Consider the following 19,401-nt stretch of genomic DNA (forward strand, 5'->3'; position numbering starts at 1 on the left):
ACAATATGTTATGAATGGCTTTTTCATGTCACTAGACATGACACTAGCTCTTTTCATGGGTGGCTGTATATCAGTTTACTTTGTGAGTGCAACATAACCTAGTGGGACATTTGGGCAGTTCCTAATTTTTCTGTATTATAAATGAAGGAGGACATAGAAGGTGTCCCACTTAGAACCAGACTGGGACCCAAGATAGTCCCACTGGTGGGTGGGGAGTTGGTTTGCCTCAAATGCTTTGCATAGAGTTTATGGAAGGAGAAAGGCAGTTTATAGGTATCTGGGTAGAAGCATGGGATGAGGAAGGCAACATAGGTCTGTGTGGGATGCTAGTCCCAACCTAGTTTTATGGACTCAGGCACAAGGTCTACAAGAGAGAAACATAGGCAGAGGTCAAAGGTACCACTGTAAAGCCACAGGACACCATGAGCACAAGACCTGGATATCATGAAACAAAGTCACCTGCTCTCGTCTCACCTGTGTAGTGTCCACAATAAGAAAGCGAAAGGAGGTGAACTGGAGGCAATGATCGGGCACCTGCGGGGGCACTTAAAACTCCAAAGAACCAAAAACAATGGCCCTGGCACATGAATAACAGGCAAGTTTGGAATCCATTGCTTTCATATTGGGTGTTTTACCCATGTGCAGCAAGAGCCAGCAGGCTACAGGTTGGTACCATTAAGGGCCCCATTTATGACCCACATGCCAGTGAGGACATGGGTTTTGTTTACTTTCCAAGTGTTTGGAGATTTGCCTGTTAACTTTCTGTTAATAATTTCTAGTTTGAGTCCATCATGGTCAGGAACGCACTCTGTATGATTTCAATTCTTTTAAATGTATTGAGGTTTGTTTTACAGCTCAGAATATGGTCTATCTTGGTACATGTTCTGTGAGTACTTAAAAAGGATATATATTCTGCTGTTGTTGGGTGGAGTGATCTATAAGTATGGATTACATCCCGTTGTTTGATGGTGTTGTTGAGCTCTTCTGTATGCTTGCGATTTTCTCTCTAATTGTTCAGTCAGGTGCTGAGAGGTAGACAATGGGTTATGGATTTAGACAAACCTGGTCTGAATGCGGGCTGACTTAGATCCAGAACCGCGGAGAAACTCTTCCGAGGTTCACTCCATTGGCTTAGCAGGAAATGCACAGAGAGCAGATACACACACAGTGCTTACTCTGTGCCAGACTGTGTCCTAAGGGCTCTGCTCCTCAGAACAAACCTACAAGTCAGGTATTATTATTATTATTATTATTATTATTATTATTATTATTATTATTTTACAGATGAGGAAACTGAGGCACAGGGAGGTTAAGTAACTCCTAAAATAACCTGGGAATAAACCCAGGTAATCTGGCTCCTGAATATATGTGCTTTTAACCTCTACACCATACTGCTTCTTGAAAAATGACATGATTTCCCAGGACAGATAGAAAGTCTTACTACGAAAGCCCTTTCCTCCTTGATGATTGGCCAGGTAAAGAATCAAAAACACTTCCATTAAGTTTTCTTTGAAATACACGGAGGGATTTAAGGGAGGCCCACAAAGATAACATCCATGAGCTCCTGGTAAGATCTCTACTTCCTCGTCCCAACATTGTTTACTTCACTGCTACAGCGGGAGGTGCAGTGGCTTAAACGTTTGGCTTACATTCACTCACCATTAAGCACGATTTCATTGATATAGAGTAAGACATCCACCTAAACAACCCATTCAACACCCCGACATCTCAATCTTTGTCCTTTGCAATCTAGTACAAACATTCTTCTCCATCCCGCCTCAGCGATACACTCCACTGGCCAGACCCTAGAACTCGGTCATTATCAGTGACTGCGCCACTTCCTCCCTGCTGATTGTAAGCGTCCATCTTCTCAGTTCCCTCTCTGGAACCCCTCAGTTCAACAGTCCTTCAACACTTTGGCCTCTTTAGTTCATTGACCAGTCCACATCTTCACTGTTCACCACCTTTTTCATGTCTTCACATTTCACCCCACCCGGTTTAGATCTGATTATTTAATCATTCCTTTGCATACATTTCTAATTCTGTTGTCCTTCTCCCTCCATCTTATTTCCAAAACTGCACACGTGATTAAACTAAACACACCAACTATGAGACTCTCCCTGAGCCACTAAGCATAGCTGGAGATAAACAACTACGCTGACAGATCTCACTTGGAATTTATAATAAGTCACAAATAGGCTGTTAGTACTATCCAACCATCCTATGGTTTCCCTACTCAATTCTCTCTCCTGCTCTCTGAAATGTTGACTTCATAGCCCTTCTTTCCTCAAATGGCACCCCCACATCCTCAGCTAGTGGTCTTAATTTTTATGTTATAGAGAAAAGGGAAGCAACCAAGAAAGAACTTACTCATCTTTCCACCAGTGCTTCTTATGATATGATGTGTATTCCCTGCAAATTCCTTTTTTCTATTTGTTTTTGGTCTTTAATGTTGAATGTGTTCCTCAAATGTGTAGTCATTCTTCCTTCCTCATTCACATTCCCATCACTCCAGAGAAAGTGACCTTATTGAGATTCTCCCAAATCTTCTTTCCTGATTATCACTGCCTCAGAGAGAGCTTCCCTGACCTCCCTAACTAAAATAGTCCTTAATACCTGTTAGTCTATCTCCTTGTTTTATTTTTCTTCATAACACTGATCATTACCTAAAGTTGTATATTCATTTGTCTACTTGTTTATTGTCTCCTCTTCCCAACTAAATCCCCAGCATGTTGAACAATACCTGGTATGACCCAATAAATCTGTTATATGAAAGAAAGAAAAGGAGAGAGGGAAGAAGGAGAGAAATAACAAGCAGATATGCAAAAAGCCTGGTAAAACCGGTTTTGTCTAATGCTGTCTTAAATCATTAGTTCTTCCCCTCTTCGTATTTCATTGATCGTATTGATCATGCAGCACAGGTTTACAAGAAAAAGTATTTAAAGTCTGACAGGACTGAGTACAAGTCCCAGCTTGACTAGTTTCAGGTGGGTGGTCTCAGGGAAGTTACTTCATCTCTCTGAGCCTCATACACTCATTCAACAAATACTTACTGAGTGCCTACTTTACAAAGGGGCACTACACTACAGCTGTTACAATAGTTATATAAGATAATGTATGATAAGTCTCTAGCACCAAGCCCGGCTAATCATAAGTACTTAATAATCTGGTGTTATTTATACCCATTCTTCAAGTTTTGCCAGGATACATTCTCGTTGTCTGTGTATAATAATCTGTGTTTGCAATTTGAATGTTCTCATTGATTAAAGAATTACTTAGGGCTGTTTTGGGGTTTTTAAGCGATTAGGTTTTACTGCTTGAACATTTGTTAATTTCTGGCTTATTGTACTGTGGTCAGAGAAGGAGGCCAGGGTAATTTCAGGTTTGGGAAATTTGGTATTTTGCTCAAAATCTAATATTGGATCATTATTTGTAAATGTTTTATTGGCACTGAAAAAGATGTGCTCTTCATTTATGAGATACAAAGTTAAATAAAAATCATTTGAATGTGAGCTCTAGGGTGGAGAGTCTCTATTTCACTGCTGTGTTCCTGGAATCTGGCACAGGGCCTGGCACATATCACAGGCTCAATAACTATTTGTTGAATGAATGGCCAATTAAACAATCAACATTATTATTATTTAGATTTTTGATACCTTTATATATTTTTTTCTTACTTCATCTGCCAAAAACCAGTGAGTTATGTTACAGTTTCCCACTACTATTACATCTCTGAAAGTTTCTCAGTGTATTCCTAACAATTTTGGCTTAAATGTTTCAATATGATATGATTTAGTGCCCGGAGGTTTTACTGCTATTATATATCCATTGTAAATATACCCTATGTCAGCCATTTTCAACCTTTTCCATCTCATGGCACACATAAAATAATTACCAAAATTCTTCAGCACACCAAGAAACATTTTTTACCAATCCAACAAAAAATAGGTTTAATTTTGGTCCATTCACACCAGGTAGCTGTTATTGTGTTGGCTGTTGTCATTTTTTTATTTGACAATCTAAGGAAAAGAGGTCAATACTCCTGACTAAATAGTCGGGTATTTCATATTTTAAAAATTCTTGCAGCACATCAATGTGCGGCGGTATACTGGTTGTAAATCGGTGCCATATAGCAATATAAAGTAACCATCAAACAAAACACTGTCTATACAATATGGTTTAATTTTATGATGCATTTTTTTGGATAAGCAATGCATAATAATAAAATTTGAAAGTTACAAAAATATCTTTTCACAAGTGGAAAATAATTTTCCTTCCTCTCTTGTCTCCTGTTACCCCATCCCCCCGCCAAGGCAATCACTCTTAATAGAATTTTGTTGATTATCTCAGTCTGAAGACATTAATTTTTCTCATAGAAGAGTTTAAAATATTTACATGAATTGTTTTGACCCATATACTTCTTATATCACCTTATTTTATGCTTTTTGGTTTTTATGCTTCCTTGATGTTTTTTATATTCTGCTTTGTAGATTAAGTTTTCCTCCATTATGTCTTTTCTGGTGCTTTGTAGGCTATATATCCTATTTTTAATTTCTCTACTGTTTTCCTTTAACATTTTCAAAAGCATCCTTAACTTGTACACCTTGACATGGGGGCCAAGAGTAAAGTACATGCTATGACTCTCCCCAATTGAATCAAGAAGTTCAGCATATCCCTTTCCTCCTCTCCTCAGATAATTGATTAAACCAGGGGTTACAGAGACAGATTATCATAGTTTTAATCTGCCTTATGGTAGTAAGGAAGATGTGCCTGCCTGTTGTGGGCTCACGCAGCTCCTGAAAAGTCATACACTGAAGTTCTAACCCCCACTGTGATTGTATTGGGAGATAGGTTTTTTTAATAAGTTAAAGTGAGGTCATGGCAGTGGGCCCTCTTCCAAAATGACTGGTGTCCTTATAAAAAGAGGAAATTTGGATACAGACTTGTACAGAGGGAAGATCACGCGAAGACACAGGAAGAAGAATGCTAGCTACAAGCCAAAAACAACCAGCCCTGCTGAGGTCCTGACTGATCGTGGCCTTTTGGCCTCCAGAACTCAGAATAAATTTCTGTTGTTTAAGCCTCCCAGTCTGTGGTGCTTTGTTACAGCCCTGGCAAACTAATACATTATCCAAAATAACTCAAAGAAAAGGGGACCATGTGGCAAGCCCCCTCTCATCTTCCCATAGGGTGTCTCCAACAGCCCTCTCGAAAGGAACCAATAGAGAGGACAGAGCACCTGTGTTCCTTGCTGGGCTGCCATCTGCTGGCAGCTCTTCTTTGCCACTCAGTGGTCCCTAAGGAGGATGTGGTGACTGACGCCTCTTAGGTGACGTATAGTAGGGCGTAGTGCTCTCTCCTGCTCTCTCCTTGCTAATCTCCCCTGAAATGAATATGTAGTATGTTAATAAGGAATTAAGCAGTCTTTTTAAAAATTTTATTTATTGATTTTTTTTAAAGAGTGAGAGGGAGGGAGGGAAGGAGGGAGGGAGGGAGGAAGAGAAAAAAAAAGACAGAGGGAAACATCGATTTGTTGTTCCACTTATTTATGCATTCATTAGTTGCTTCTTGTACGTGTCCTGACTGGAGACTGAACCCACAACCTTGTCGTATGGGGACAAATGCTCTAACCAACTGAGCTATGCAGTCAGGGCAGGAATTCAGCAGTCTTGACTACAATGCTGAGATATCTTCTCCGGGGGGGTAATAAGGAGAGAGACATTGGCATAGAATTCCTGCTCTAGCAATTTTGTTCCTTGCCCCACACTCACAGATGGCTCCTTATTCCTAATACTCACCTCTTTCTGCAATCCTCTCCTAATCCCTGCTGAGTTGATGCCCTTTTCTCAGGAAACACAATCTATTCCTGCCTATGGAAAAAATCTATCTAATACCTTCTTGGGTCTTGCAAATATTACAGCCAAATGCACTTCTCCCTCCGTATCTCAGTGTCTACTCACCGCAAACACATAGCAGAGGGGACAGTGAGCTCTGGTCCCATGGTCTCCAGGTGTCTCAGCAGAGAGGGAAAAGGAAATAAATGCTGAGGGGCAATAGTTGCGAGTTTCCTGCTGAAAAACCTGAATTCAGACCCTCTTCACTATCTGAGGATTATTTCCTTTCTAAGGACTCCATTCGGTCCTCATTTGGACCTTACTTCTCAGGAGCTGATAACTCTGGTCTTACCGTGTGAAGAAAGCATTCAGCTCCCTCCCCGACCTCAGGTTATATTCTAAAACATTCTCAGTGGGGTCCTCTGAAAAGCACCACTCTCGTTCCCAGATCTCCCTTCATACCTTTCATTTCCATGGTTTTGATGTCCCCACTTCAGGAAACAAAACCACTGTCCATTTCTTTGCCCAAGCCTGAGATTTAAAAACATTCTTCGGTTTCCTTCTTTCCTTCCATTACCTCCACATCCAATGCATCAGCACCCCGTGCCGTCCATACACATCCCCCCTCTCCACACCCACAGCATTTCTCACCTGTGCCACTGCGATAGTCCCCGCTTCTACCCTTTCCCTCTACAATCCATTCCCTGGACAAAACAGTTTTTAAAAAATAAATATAATTATGTCACTCCCTTGTTAAAACCCCCAAAGGCTTCTAACTGCCTCACGTGGCCCTACATGATCGAGCCCCTGCCTACCCCTCTGCCCTCATCGTGGATCCCTCTCCCCCCCCCCCCCCCCCCCCATCATGCTGGCCTTCTTTTCGTCCCCTAATGCCACTCTTGTCTCCTGGAGACTTTACCTATTCCCTCAACTCAGGACATGCTCCGCCTCCAGCTCCCACCATGGCTGTCCCCTCCCATCATTCAGGCCACCACCCAGAGGCTCCCCTCTCTGAGTGGAGGCAACAGAGCATTATGGCCAATAGCACAGACCCTAGAGCCAAACTGCCTGGATTTAACTTTTTAAATTTTTTATTGATTTGAGAGAGAGAGAGAGAAACATTGACTTGTTGTTCCATTTATTTATATATTCATTGGTTGATTCTTGGATGCGCCCTGACTGGGGATCGAACGTGCAACCTTCGTATATCGAGATGATGCTCCAACAAAACTAAGCTACCAGGCGGGGGCAGCCTTTTCTTTCTTTCTTTTTTAAAAAATTATATTTTATTGATTATGCTATTACAGTTGTCCCAGTTTTTCCCCCTTTGCCCCCCTCTGCCTGGCACCTCACACTCCCTCAGGCAATCCCCACACCTTTGTTCATGTCCATGAGTCATGCAGATAAATTCTTTGTCTACTCCATCTCCTATACTGTACTTTACATCCCCGTGGCTATTCCCTAACTACCTATTTGTACTTCTTATAAGATCCCCTCACCTCTTCTCCCATCCCCCACACCTGCCTCCCATCTGGCAACCATCAAAACACCCTCCATATCCGTGATCCTGTCTCCGTTCTTCTTGTTTGCTTAGTTTGCTTTTTTAGATTCACTTGTTGATAAATATGTATTTATTGCCATTTTATTGTTCGTAGTTTTGACCTTTTTTTTCTTGAATAAGTCCCTTTAACATTTTATATAATAATGGTTTGGTGATGAAGAACTCCTTCAGATTTTTCTTGTCTGGGAAGCTCTTTCTCTGCCCTTGGATTCTAAATGACAGCTTTGCTGGGTAGAGCAATCTTGGCTGTAGGTCCCTGCTTTTCATGACTTTGAATATCCCTTGCCAATCCCTTCTAGTCTGCAAAGTTCCTTTCAAGAAATCAGCTGACAGCCTTAAGGGAGCTCCCCTGTAGGTAACCAGCTCCTTTTCTCTTGCTGCTTTTAAGATTCTCTCTTCATCTTTAACCTTTGGCATTTTAATTATGCCAAAGTGGGCTCTTGACTAACGCCTGATTAATTAGAGCATTCCATCCTTCTGCCTCAACATTTGACTCAGCAGCAGCCACGTGATCCAAGCAACTCCCTTGAGAGTCACTTTCTGATTTTTGTTGTTGGCAATCTGAGGTCAAAGAAGTTTGTTTTTGTTGTGAGGCTGAGGTTGCTGGTAGCGTATTGCTTGTTGGAAAATGAAGTCACTTCGGAGGAAAGAATAATCAAAGGATGGAAAGACACTAAGTGTTGATGACATCAATTGAATGTGCAGATTCAGACATGCCTGAAGCCCGATTGTCCCTTGGAAAGTTTTGATTATGAGAACCATTTTGACTTGTATTTCTGTCAACTACAAATAGAGTCCATTTTGATACAGAGATTCATTCATTAAGCCCTTGCAGGGGACAAGGTATTGCTCCCGAGACTGCGGGGATTCCAAGTTGTACACATGAGGCCCAGATACGGGCCTTGGGAGCACAAACGAGAGCGAAGGCCCATGTAGGATGTGGCCTTGCCACGAACGGGATGAGGGCGGCAGGAAGCGCTGCAGGACCTCAGGGGCGTGCGATGACAGCGCCACACAGAAAGCGGTATCCGGCCAGTGGCCTCGTCTGCAGCCTGGCCCAGCAGCCCACTCAAACCACTACAGAGACATGGAAAATGGGGAGAGCTTACCCCTCAAAATGAATGCTGGCATCTTAGAGGGATTTTTACTACTTATGAGACAGAGGAGCTGCTCCTCTGTCTGATTTACGAATCAGAGGATACTTAAAAAAAAAAAAACCAAACCCCAACAAGCTGAACCTCCCTGAGCTACCCATCTCTGATTCATAGACAGTTATTGTAATAACTGATATTTTTGTTTGCTTCTGTTGTATTGTTTAATGCTTTTTAAAAAATTTCCATTTTGGGAGGGACCACAAAAAATCTATCTTTTTACTTGCGGGGAGGGGTAGAAAAGAAAGCAGCTCCTATACTGGGCCCTACTCAGTGGCAGCTTCTTGTTCCAAAAGGTTAAGGAAGACTCTGAGGAAATAAGGTTGTTCTTCTTCTTTTTTTTTTTTAAATCTAGGTGTAGTTGCTGTATATGCTTGATGGGTAGAAGGGATGAAGTGAAGTGCAAAGGCCCCTCACACCCTCCGTCTTGCCTCAAGCTTGTCCTGGAACCCTGCGGTGGAGAAATTGACACTTTCATTCCTGCTTCTTGAGGACTGTTGACAATCACGGTAGCAATAGAGAAGACAAGCAGAAAGAGCAACATACCCAGCATGTTGGCAAAGATGGTGAGCTGCATATCTGTAATTTTCCTGACCAGTTGGGCTCTGTGCTAACACGGTCCGTGCAGTAGCTCCAGGTAGGAGCTCCATGTATTATTTTTTTATTCTCAGCAGAGGACATTTCCTCATTGCTTTTAGCGAGAGTAAAAGTGAGGAGGCGGCGGGGCGGGGGGGGGGGGGGGGGGTTGTGGAGAGAGAGAGAGAGAGAAACCACCCTGACAGAGAATTGAACCTACACACCACTGTGCAGGACGATGCTCTGACCACACTGGCCAGAGCTCCATGTTGTTTATGACGTCTCATTTCATTAAATTTTCTGTCTCTTATCATGAGTTTTTTTTCATCCTCTTGTGTTTTAAAAGGCATATTTTAAAGATTTTATTTATTTTTAGAGACATGGAAAGGGAGGGGGAAAGAGAGGGCAACAAAGAGAAACATCGATGTATGAGATACATTGACCAGCTGCCCTTTGCATGCCTCTGGCTGGGGACCTGGCCCACAACCCAGACGTGTGCCCTGACCAGGAATCAAACTTGAGACCTTTGGTTCATAGGCTGGCGCTGAACCCACTGAGCCACACCAACAAGGGCAAAAGCATATTTTAAATCCTGATAGTGAATACTTGTAAGTGCTGCAAGAGCATCCTTTAACTTGTTGCCTTGCCTCTCTCTGAGAAGCCTTAGGCTGTCATCATTCCTGCAACTTACTTTGCAGAGGTCTGTACTGATGGTTTGCCATGCTTATTAGCTTTATAGCTTTTGGATATATGAGCATGTGATCTTGAGGTAAAAATTGAATGATCTGCTTCAGTTCTTCAGTCCTTCATACTCTTTGCTATGACATTTTTTTGTCCCTCCCACTAGAGGCAGACTGTACCTCTAACCATATAGACACAATGGAATGTGGACAGAAGTAACACTATCCCAGTTCTGAGCCTGGGCCTTAAGAGGTATTATGTATTGCTACTTGACATCTTGTGCCCCATTACTGCCATGGGAATAACATGCCCAAGTTAGCCCACTGGTAAAAGGAAGGTGAAAGGTACAAGGGAAAGGCCCAGATCAGATCCCAACCTGTGTCAGTGGATCTCTAACCAACCCGTACATGTATGAATGAAATAAATGCTCAGAACTCTTGAGAAATACCTATATGTCACTAAGACTTTGTGGGGGTTTTCGTTCCGCAGCAATAGCTGACGGACACAAACCCCATCATCTAGGCCATAGCTGACTGATCTAGGAATGAGTAGCAGACCCATGGCCAGAGACGTATGAAGTAGCTTAAAAAGAGCTCTGCTCACCAGAGGTGCCTCACTTAATGATGACTGCCCAGCAAATTGGATCTTTATTCTTGAGAAACTTGACTGTGAGACAACCTGAGTCATCAGAAGAAAGAGTGGCCCAAAACCCAGAAAAATATGAAAGCAGGGAGTGAGAGCAAAAGCCACAAGGCAATTAAAACCATAAACAAGCTGAAGCCATACAAGGACAATTGTGTAGAGAACTATGAAGCAGTGTAGGAAGAGGACACATAAAGCCTGAAGAGTACAAGTGGGGAATCTGGATGCTGGGAGAGGCAGATGACAAGAGGTTCTGCTGAGTCAGCAGAAGTAGTGCTGAACCTGGGGAAGGCATTTGGCCATTGCCCCAATGGATAGAGAGTGGGGCCAAGAGCAAGCTGCATTTTTGCCTACAAGTTCATCAATACTGAGTCCGAGAGATGGTATTTCTTTTCAGAAGAAGTAAGGAGAAAACAAGCTGTGAGTGGAGATGGTTCACAGGTACTCGTTACATTACATTTTACATTGTTCTGTATTTGTGAAATAATGTCAGTAATGTTAAAAAACATTATAGGGATTTAAAATTTTTTCTAAAAATAAAGGGAGGGATACATCATCCTGAAGACTGAAAGAAAGAAACAGAACTCTTGAGAATTGTTTACTGTAGGATTTAAAAGGAATTTTCAGGAAGGTTTTCAATAGAACTCTCCTGGCAGAAGGAGCAGAGTACGTTTAAGAAATAAAAAGGGGTTCCTGGTCAAGACGGCGACATGAGTAAACACAGCTTGCCCCCTCACACAACCACATCAAATTACAGCTAAAATACAAAACAACCATCACTCAGGGCTGTCAGAAATCAAGAGGAATGGAAGTCTGACAACTAGAATTAAAGAAATCACATCTATCCAGACTGGTAGGAGGGGTGGAGACACAGAATGGGCTGGTCCCCACATCCATGTACAGTGGATAAAAATATGAGAAGGTTATCTCCCCATAACCTGGTGAGGAGTTCCAGCCCCACACCAGGCCCCCAAGCCTAGGGCTCCAGTGCCAGGAAGATAAGTCTTCATAACTTCTGGCTGCAAAAACCAATGGGGACTGAGTTGTTGGAAGAAACTTCTGGAGTCCCAAGCAGTTGCCCTTAAAGAACCCACACATGGACTTATTCAGACTCATTCCCTCTGAACTCCAGCACTGGGGTAGCAGCTTAAAAGGCACCAGTGGCATACAGGAAGGAGCTGAAGTATCTGGCATCAAGGGGAGAGCTCAGGGATAGCTTTCCCCAAGACAGAAAGACAGGGAGAGGCCATTGTCCTTTTTCTGAGCCTTTCTGCCACGGAGCCACAGAGCTGGCAGGTAGGTGCCATATCTGAGACTCTATCAACCTGGCTAACACTGATTGCTCCCATCCTGGATATCCCTGAGACTCCATCCCACTCATGTATGAGAATGGCTGGTCTTAGCTCACACTTCACAACTTCCTAAATCCTATCAAAGGATAAAGAGCCTGCCTCAGTAAGACTACTCTGTATCTCTTGCTAGGTGGTCCCAGGCCCAAACTAGCAGCAGCCAGCCTAGATTCACAGCTTGACTTTGCCTGGGAACCTCCAAGACCAGCACAAGTAGCAGCCATCTCAGATTGCTTTAGAGCTCATGCAGGGTGGTCCTGGACAGAACACAGGTTGGGGCTGAACTTGGCCTGAACCGCCCAGGAAACCCCAAAGCCTGCATGCCCAGTGGACAGCTATCGACCATATCAGAGCACCATTACCCTGCCCCTGCACAGTTAATCCTCCACGGAGGGTAGAGGTTGGGGGTCATTGCCACAGCCAGTCCTACAGCTGTCTGGCCTGGGTAAATCCCTCCCATTGACCTGCCAACAGCAATCAAGGCTCAACTTTAAGAGGAGGGTGTACTCAGCCCACACAAAGGGTGCACCTCAAGTGCCCAGCTTGGGTGATAGAGGAGGCTGTGCCACTGAACCCTACAGAACACCTAATCATTAGGCCATGCTACAAGACAGTGAGTCATAGCAGTTCTGCCTAACACAAACAGACACAGGGAGGTTGTCAAAATGAGGAGACAAAGAAACATGGCCCAAATGAAGGAACAGATCAAACTCCAGAAAAATAACTAAACAAAATGGAGATAAGCAATCTATTAGATGCACAGTTCAAAATACTGTTTATAAGGGTGCTCAAGGAACTTAGTGAGGAACTCAACAGCATAAAAAAGATCCAGTCCACTTACAGGGAAACAACAGTACAGTGGATGAAGCTGAGAATCAAATCAATGATTTGGAACATAACGAAGCAAAAACAAGCAACCAGAACCACAAGAAGTAAAGACAATCCAAAATAAACAAAACAAAACAAAACAAAACCAAAACGAGGACAGTGTAAGCAGCCTCTGGGACAACTTCAAGCATTCCAACATTCACATCATAAGGGTACCAGAAGGAGAAGAGAAAGAGCAAGCAATTGGAAATCTATTTGAAAAAATAATGAAAGAAACTTTGCTAATTTGGTGAAGGAAATAGACATGCAAATCCAGGAAGGAGAGAGAGTCCCAAACAAGATGGATGCAAAGAGGCCCACTCCCAGACCCATCATAATTAAAATGCCAAAGGTTAAAGATGAAAAGAGAATCTTAAAAGCAGCAAGAGAAAAGGAGCTGGTTACCTACAGGGGAGCTCCCTTAAGGCTGTCAGCTGATTTCTTGAAAGGAACTTTGCAGACTAGAAGGGATTGGCAAGGGATATTCAAAGTCATGAAAAGCAGGGACCTACAGCCAAGATTGCTCTACCCAGCAAAGCTGTCATTTAGAATCCAAGGGCAGAGAAAGAGCTTCCCAGACAAGAAAAATCTGAAGGAGTTCTTCATCACCAAACCATTATTATATAAAATGTTAAAGGGACTTATTCAAGAAAAAAAAGGTCAAAACTACGAACAATAAAATGGCAATAAATACATATTTATCAACAAGTGAATCTAAAAAAAGCAAACTAAGCAAACAAGAAGAACGGAGACAGGATCACGGATATGGAGGGTGTTTTGATGGTTGCCAGATGGGAGGCAGGTGTGGGGGATGGGAGAAGAGGTGAGGGGATCTTATAAGAAGTACAAATAGGTAGTTAGGGAATAGCCACGGGGATGTAAAGTACAGTATAGGAGATGGAGTAGACAAAGAATTTATCTGCATGACTCATGGACATGAACAAAAGTGTGGGGATTGCCTGAGGGAGTGTGAGGTGCCAGGCAGAGGGGGGCAAAGGGGGAAAAACTGGGACAACTGTAATAGCATAATCAATAAAATATAAAATTTTAAAAAAGAAATTAAGAGTCCTGATTAAGTCACAAAGCAGGTAAGCAATCAACAGATAGGCTGAAGAGAGGTATGTGCAGAAAAAAGGGGAAGAACACGCTGACCCCCAGCAACTTCCTCTGTGTCAAGCTCCCCGACCTTCTCCACCACATCCTCCCCTTCACCTCAGGGACAGCAAGCAGCCCCTCCACCTCCACCTCCTCTTTGCCTTTGTCTCCTGCTTCTCTCCCTTATCATCGATCTTGCCTGTCTGATTTCTGCCACACCTCTTCCCTGACCTTTGCTCCTGGCTCCAGGCTTGTTTTCCTGTCCACCCACCTAGCCTCGGGCTCACTTTCACTCACTGCCTGTCAGCATGTGCACTGGAAAGTGTGCCCGCTGTGTGGGGCTCTCCCTCATCTCCCTCTCCCTGATCTGCATCTTGGCCAACGCCCTCCTGCTGGTGCCTAATGGAGAGACCACCTGGACCAACATGAAAAATCTCAGCTTGCAAGTCTGGCTCATGGCGGGCTTCATCGGCGGGGGACTGATGGTGAGAAGGCTAGCAAGGGAACGTAGGCCGGGGGCTGGGCACCACTCTGGGGTGTTCTGGACAGAAGGGGGAAGGAGATAGAGAAAAGGACAGCTGCCTGGGAAGGGAAGTGGTGTGGTGGAGACCTGGAGTCCTCTGAATCTGTTCCCAAACACCGAGCACTGTGTGAACATCCTAGAGGAGCCCCAGGGTGCTAAGCTGAATGTCTAAGGGGAAGAAGAAGGAAGTCTCACTGCTCTAAGCAGCTTCCCTTCTGGGAAGGGAGAATGTCCTACCTGCCCCTTGCCATCACCATGCTGAACAGATGTTGGGAACACCCTGATACAAGGGTTGAAGAGGGAGAAGGAACAGCTGATTGTGTGGGAGGTTATCAGAGCAAGATAAGAATGGGCAGGGAGGATGGCATGTTTTGACAATATCTGGAGCCAGGGAGCCATCATAGATCAGTCATTCTAATGAGCAAGGTAGCAATAGGTATCATCAAGAAAACAAAACCAACGCCCTGGCTGGGCAGCTCAATTGGTTAGAGCATCCTCCCAATATGCCAAGGTTGTGGATTAGATCCTCGGTCAGGGCACATACAAAAAGTCAACCAATGAATGTATAAATAAGTGAAACAACAAATTGATGTTTCTTTCTCTTTCTCTTTCTCTTTCTTTTCCTCTCTCTTTCTAAAATCAATAAATAAGAAAAATAAAAAATAATTTAAAAAGCAGGGAGCTGGCCTTCAGAGCTCCTAGGGCAAAGTTGGGGGCCACTTTTTATAGTGTTTTCAAGGAAGGCCTCATTGAAGTGATGCCTGAACTGAGACCCCCCCCAAAAAAAGAATCAGCATTGCAGCCAAGCTGACTGATCAGTACAAAGCCTAAGGCAGGAACAGGTTTGCATATCTGAGGATCAGAAAGGTGGTTCCTGCAATTGAGGTTTAATGCAATGAGATCTTGGGTAGGTAGAGGCCAGAGCACGTACACTCTTGAAAGCCACAGGAGAAATGTGAATTTTATTATAAGTACAATAGAAACTATTGAAGGACTCGTTATTTTATGAACTCTTTAAACTTGTTTTTGAACTTTTATTTAAGTCATACAGACAACTGGCTAGATCCTTAGTGTGCAGCCTAGTGAACTTTTACAAAGTGATCACAGCCACATACTCAGTACTCAGATCAAGATACAGGTCGTGACCAGAATCCCAGATGTGCCTCCCACCAGACACTACCTGCCACTGACGAGAGTCCCAACTATCCTGATCACTACCCCATAGATTAGTATTGCCTGTTTGGTACTTTATATAAATGGAATCATAGTGTATAGACATTTTTGTATCTGTCTTTTTGAGCTCAACATTATGTTTGTGAGGTTCATCTGTATTATTACACATAGTTGTAGTTTATTATTTCTTATGCATCCCATTGTGTGAATATAGCACAATTTAAACACTTTACTGTTAATGGACATTTGGATAGTTCCCAATTTGGGTTTATTACAAAAAAAAAATGCTGCTATAAATATCCCTGTAAATGTCCTTAGGTGAATAAATGTTTGTGTTTCAGTTGGATGTATGCCTAGGAGTAAAACTGCTGGTTCTTAAGGTGTGTGAATATTCGGTGCTATTAGATATTACCAAAGAGTTTTCTGAAGCTCTCATACTAAATCCATTTCCATTAGCAAAGTAGGAGAGTTCCAGGTGCTCAATACCCTATTGGATTTAAAAATATCCCTCTAGTAGCTGTTGGGGAATGGACAGTAGGAGGTCAACAGTGCATACAGAAAGGCCAGGGGGAGGTCACTGCAGTTGTCCAGGAGAGATGATAATGGCTTAAACTAGGCCAGTGGCCATAGAGATGGAGAAAAGTAAGCAGATTTGAGCTGTGAACTCAGTATTTCCTCCTACATATACAATTACCATCTTTTTTCTTTAAGATGAGCATATACAGAGTGAGACAGAAGCTCAGATAACAAAAAGAAGGAAACATTTTGACTGCAAAAATAAAAATCTGAAATAGGTAGTTCATTCAAAATTGGTAAATCCGAAAGGCAATTTTAGGTGTCTTTGGATCTATGAGCTTCCCAGTAAGTGGCCTAACCAGAGAGGCTAAGCCGGAGGATCAGAACTGGCCCTAGATCTGTCATGAAATGGATGAGGAGAGAGCATCTGGTGAAAAGTCTGTTCCACTCTGCAGGTGTTTCTGTGAGACTACTGTGGGTGATATAACAGAACTAAAACTTTAAGCCCCTCCCCTGGAGAACAAAATGCTGCTTTGTGTGTTGTGAGCCAGACAAGGTGCACAGGGAGGCAAAGATCAAGACAGCTGTGGAATTTCAGAGACGTGAGGTAGGCCAAAAACCTGGCATGGCGCGACAAAGGTGAGGCTGGAGCCAAGGTGAGGAGCCTTGAACGCCTTGCCAGAGTTGAGTTTTGATGGGCTACTCTTTAAGGAGACTCTAAGGATGTGAGCATACAAAAGACTAGTTGAAAGTTAGGTTTAATCTGGGTGGTGGCACTAGGATGGAGTGTGGGGTGGCCTAGGGCAAGAGATTCAGGGGGCCTGAAAACAGCATTCTCATGGGAGGTGATTAGGGATTGACTGCAGAAGAAAAAGAAAGAACTGACAGATTCAAGAGCCATTGAAGAAAAAGTCGAGAGGACTTGAGGTCTGGCTGAGTGTAATGAATTCATGGTTTTCCAGCCTGGGAGACCTAGAAGATATCTCCACTGATGGAGACCAGAAAGTCAAAGGGAGACACATTTGGGGAATAAATTGTGAGGTCAGTATGAGGCTGGCTGGATCTGAGCTAAAACCAAGACATTCAAGTGAACATATCCTTTGGGCAGTTAGATTTGAATGGAGGCGTGATTTAGGAGGTGAGCGTTGGTAGAGGGAGAAGCTGATGCCCTGGAGGGAATGGGCTCTGTGAGGAAGGCCACAGGGGGAGAAAGAAAGACAAAGAAGACCAGGATGTGGGGATTCTTACACCTCCCATCAGCGCCTCCACCAGCATTGTCCTGCACCCTCCACCGTGATCCCAGACACTCCAACACCACTATTCCTTCCTGCTGCTAAGGGAATTTAGAGCTATTGAGCATTAACTCTGAGTTAGTCTTGACATCACATCAACCTGTTATTTCATTAAATCCTGGGATGAGCCCTGGGTAGTGGGTCTTGCAGACCCATTTTACAGAGGACAAAACAGACCCTGAGAGATGAAGCAATTCATGGAATGTGCAGTGCACATGGGTTGGCATTAAACACAGGCCTCCTGAGTCCCATTTAGTTGGGCACCTAACATGTGCCAAGATTCATTGGGAATATAATATTAGGCCCTACCCTCCTGGAGGCTACAATCTTGTCAGAGATTAAGTAGGTACGTAAATTATGATTAATTGAGAAAGGGCCCCGGGAGACATACAGATAAGGTCTCCCTCCAGTCCAAAGGGCTGAGGAGGTCACAGGCAGGTTCTGGGACGAGATAAGCACTGATGCACATAAGGTCTTGAGGATCTGGAGGAAGTGCGGTCAAGCTGACTCTTGTTCCCTAGGCACTGTGTCCGGGAATTGCAGCTGTTCGCGCTGGGGGCAAGGGCTGCTGCGGTGCTGGCTGCTGTGGAAATCGCTGCAGGGTAAGGTCCAAATTAAGACGGGATTCAGGAATGGTCTTTGAACAGGTCTACGAAAAGCCAACCTAAAGCCACCACTCCCTCTTCCTAGCTACACCCGCTGTTCTGCAGTCCTAGGATCCACCTCTCCCCCCTCCACCTCCACAACCCCTTTCTTCCAGCCCCGCCAGCCTTAAGCCTCCTTGGGCCTGATCAGAGGGGACTACAACCCCCGTGAATCTCTGCATCCACTGGCTCTCTGGGTTATCCTAACTCCAAGCAGCGGGTTTGGACGCGAAGTGTGTCTTAGCATGACTTGAGAAGAGCTTGGTAATGCGGGGGGCGAAGGGAAGGAAGAGTTAGGAGCGGCCGGCCGGCCCACGAACGGGAAAGGGCGGCCCTATTCGCCTCTCCTTCCACTCCCCGTGTAGATGCTGCGCTCCGTCTTCTCCTCGGCGTTCGGGGTGCTTGGTGCCATTTACTGTCTCTCAGTATCAGGAACCGGACTCCGAATCGGACCCAAATGCTTAATGGACGGCGAATGGAACTACCACTTCAAGGATACCTCGTAAGGCTTAGTCTTATTTTGCGCCCTCCCCATCCCATTCTATGCCTCTCCAGACATGGACCCGGACACCTGGGCAGGACTCGCCTTCGAGATATCTGCCTCCACGTGGGCCAGACGAGACCTTCGCAAATGCCCCTTGGCGCGTGTGCGCGATGGGGAACCGGGAGGGGGGCTCTCCGCGGTGACCTCCGTCTCTCACGTGACCTTGTGTGGTTCACAGAGGTTCTTACTTGCTCAACCGTACCCAATGGAGTTTGTGCGCTGAACCGCCTAATGTGGTCACCTGGAATGTGACGCTCTTCTCGGTGCTGGTGGCCGCCTCGTGCCTGGAGCTCCTGCTGTGTGGGATGCAGGTGGTGAACGCGACCATTGGTGTCTTCTGTGGCGACTGCAGGAAGAAGGTGGGACGCAGTGCGGAGGGGCTTTAGAGGGGACCTACTTGCTCCCAGGCTGCGTCCTCACGATCTCTCTTCCGCAGGACGCTGGTCACTGAGGCTCCGCAGACGGCCCTGCTCGCTGCTGGACGCCCACCTGGACCCCGCCCCCCGCCCCCGGAATAAACTATTTGAGCTCTCTTGCGCGTCTCAGGCTGTGTCCTGTACGGGGAGCGTCCGAAGGCCTCTAGATACGCTGGGACTTGGGGCTCCTGTGTGGAACCCTGAAACCCCGTTTGAGCTGTTATCGTGCGCTGGAAACACAGTAGTTAATAAGACAAGCAAATTCTGTGCTTTCTAATAATTTAACATTCAAGGTTGGAAAATGGGCCATTTTAAGAGGCAAAAAATGAACTGCTGATAAGCACTTCTCTAAAAAACACGTTGATAATAGGGTCGATATTGACTGATGGAGGATGTTTTTTAAATAAGATAAACTCCGAGAGAGTGAAATTGGAGCTGACACCTGGTGATGGACTAACCGTCTGGATGGATGGGAGATTCCAGGCAGAGAGAACAGCAAGGACAAAGATCCTAAACGGGAATCAGTATATAGAAAAG

General features: G+C 44.4%; 2 protein-coding genes across 4 annotated transcripts in view; one reads left to right on the forward strand and one right to left on the reverse strand.

The window, feature by feature from the left end:
* Positions 1–19,401, reverse strand: part of CHRNE (cholinergic receptor nicotinic epsilon subunit) — a 143,416-nt gene that overhangs the window by 23,031 nt on the left and 100,984 nt on the right. The window lies entirely within an intron of this gene.
* Positions 14,047–18,977, forward strand: TM4SF5 (transmembrane 4 L six family member 5). The gene is made up of 5 exons (XM_054575811.1): positions 14,047–14,241; positions 17,782–17,862; positions 18,270–18,406; positions 18,627–18,807; positions 18,885–18,977. The coding sequence occupies exons 1-5, from the start codon at positions 14,065–14,067 to the stop codon at positions 18,897–18,899; spliced, it is 591 nt and encodes a 196-aa protein (XP_054431786.1). The 5' UTR covers positions 14,047–14,064; the 3' UTR covers positions 18,900–18,977.

The sequence above is a fragment of the Pteronotus mesoamericanus genome, unplaced genomic scaffold (assembly GCF_021234165.1).
Source record: "Pteronotus mesoamericanus isolate MK-2021 breed Mesoamerican mustached bat unplaced genomic scaffold, CSHL_Meso_final contig_317, whole genome shotgun sequence".
Lineage (NCBI taxonomy): Eukaryota > Metazoa > Chordata > Mammalia > Chiroptera > Mormoopidae > Pteronotus > Pteronotus mesoamericanus.

Bases quoted from the DNA above. Each gene is read 5' to 3' on its own strand.
- TM4SF5 (XM_054575811.1), top strand. From the start codon at position 14,065: ATGTGCACTGGAAAGTGTGCCCGCTGTGTGGGGCTCTCCCTCATCTCC. The intron at 14,242-17,781 runs GTGAGAAGGCTA...CTTGTTCCCTAG, and splicing joins TCATCGGCGGGGGACTGATG to GCACTGTGTCCGGGAATTGC. The intron at 18,407-18,626 runs GTAAGGCTTAGT...TGTGGTTCACAG, and splicing joins TACCACTTCAAGGATACCTC to AGGTTCTTACTTGCTCAACC.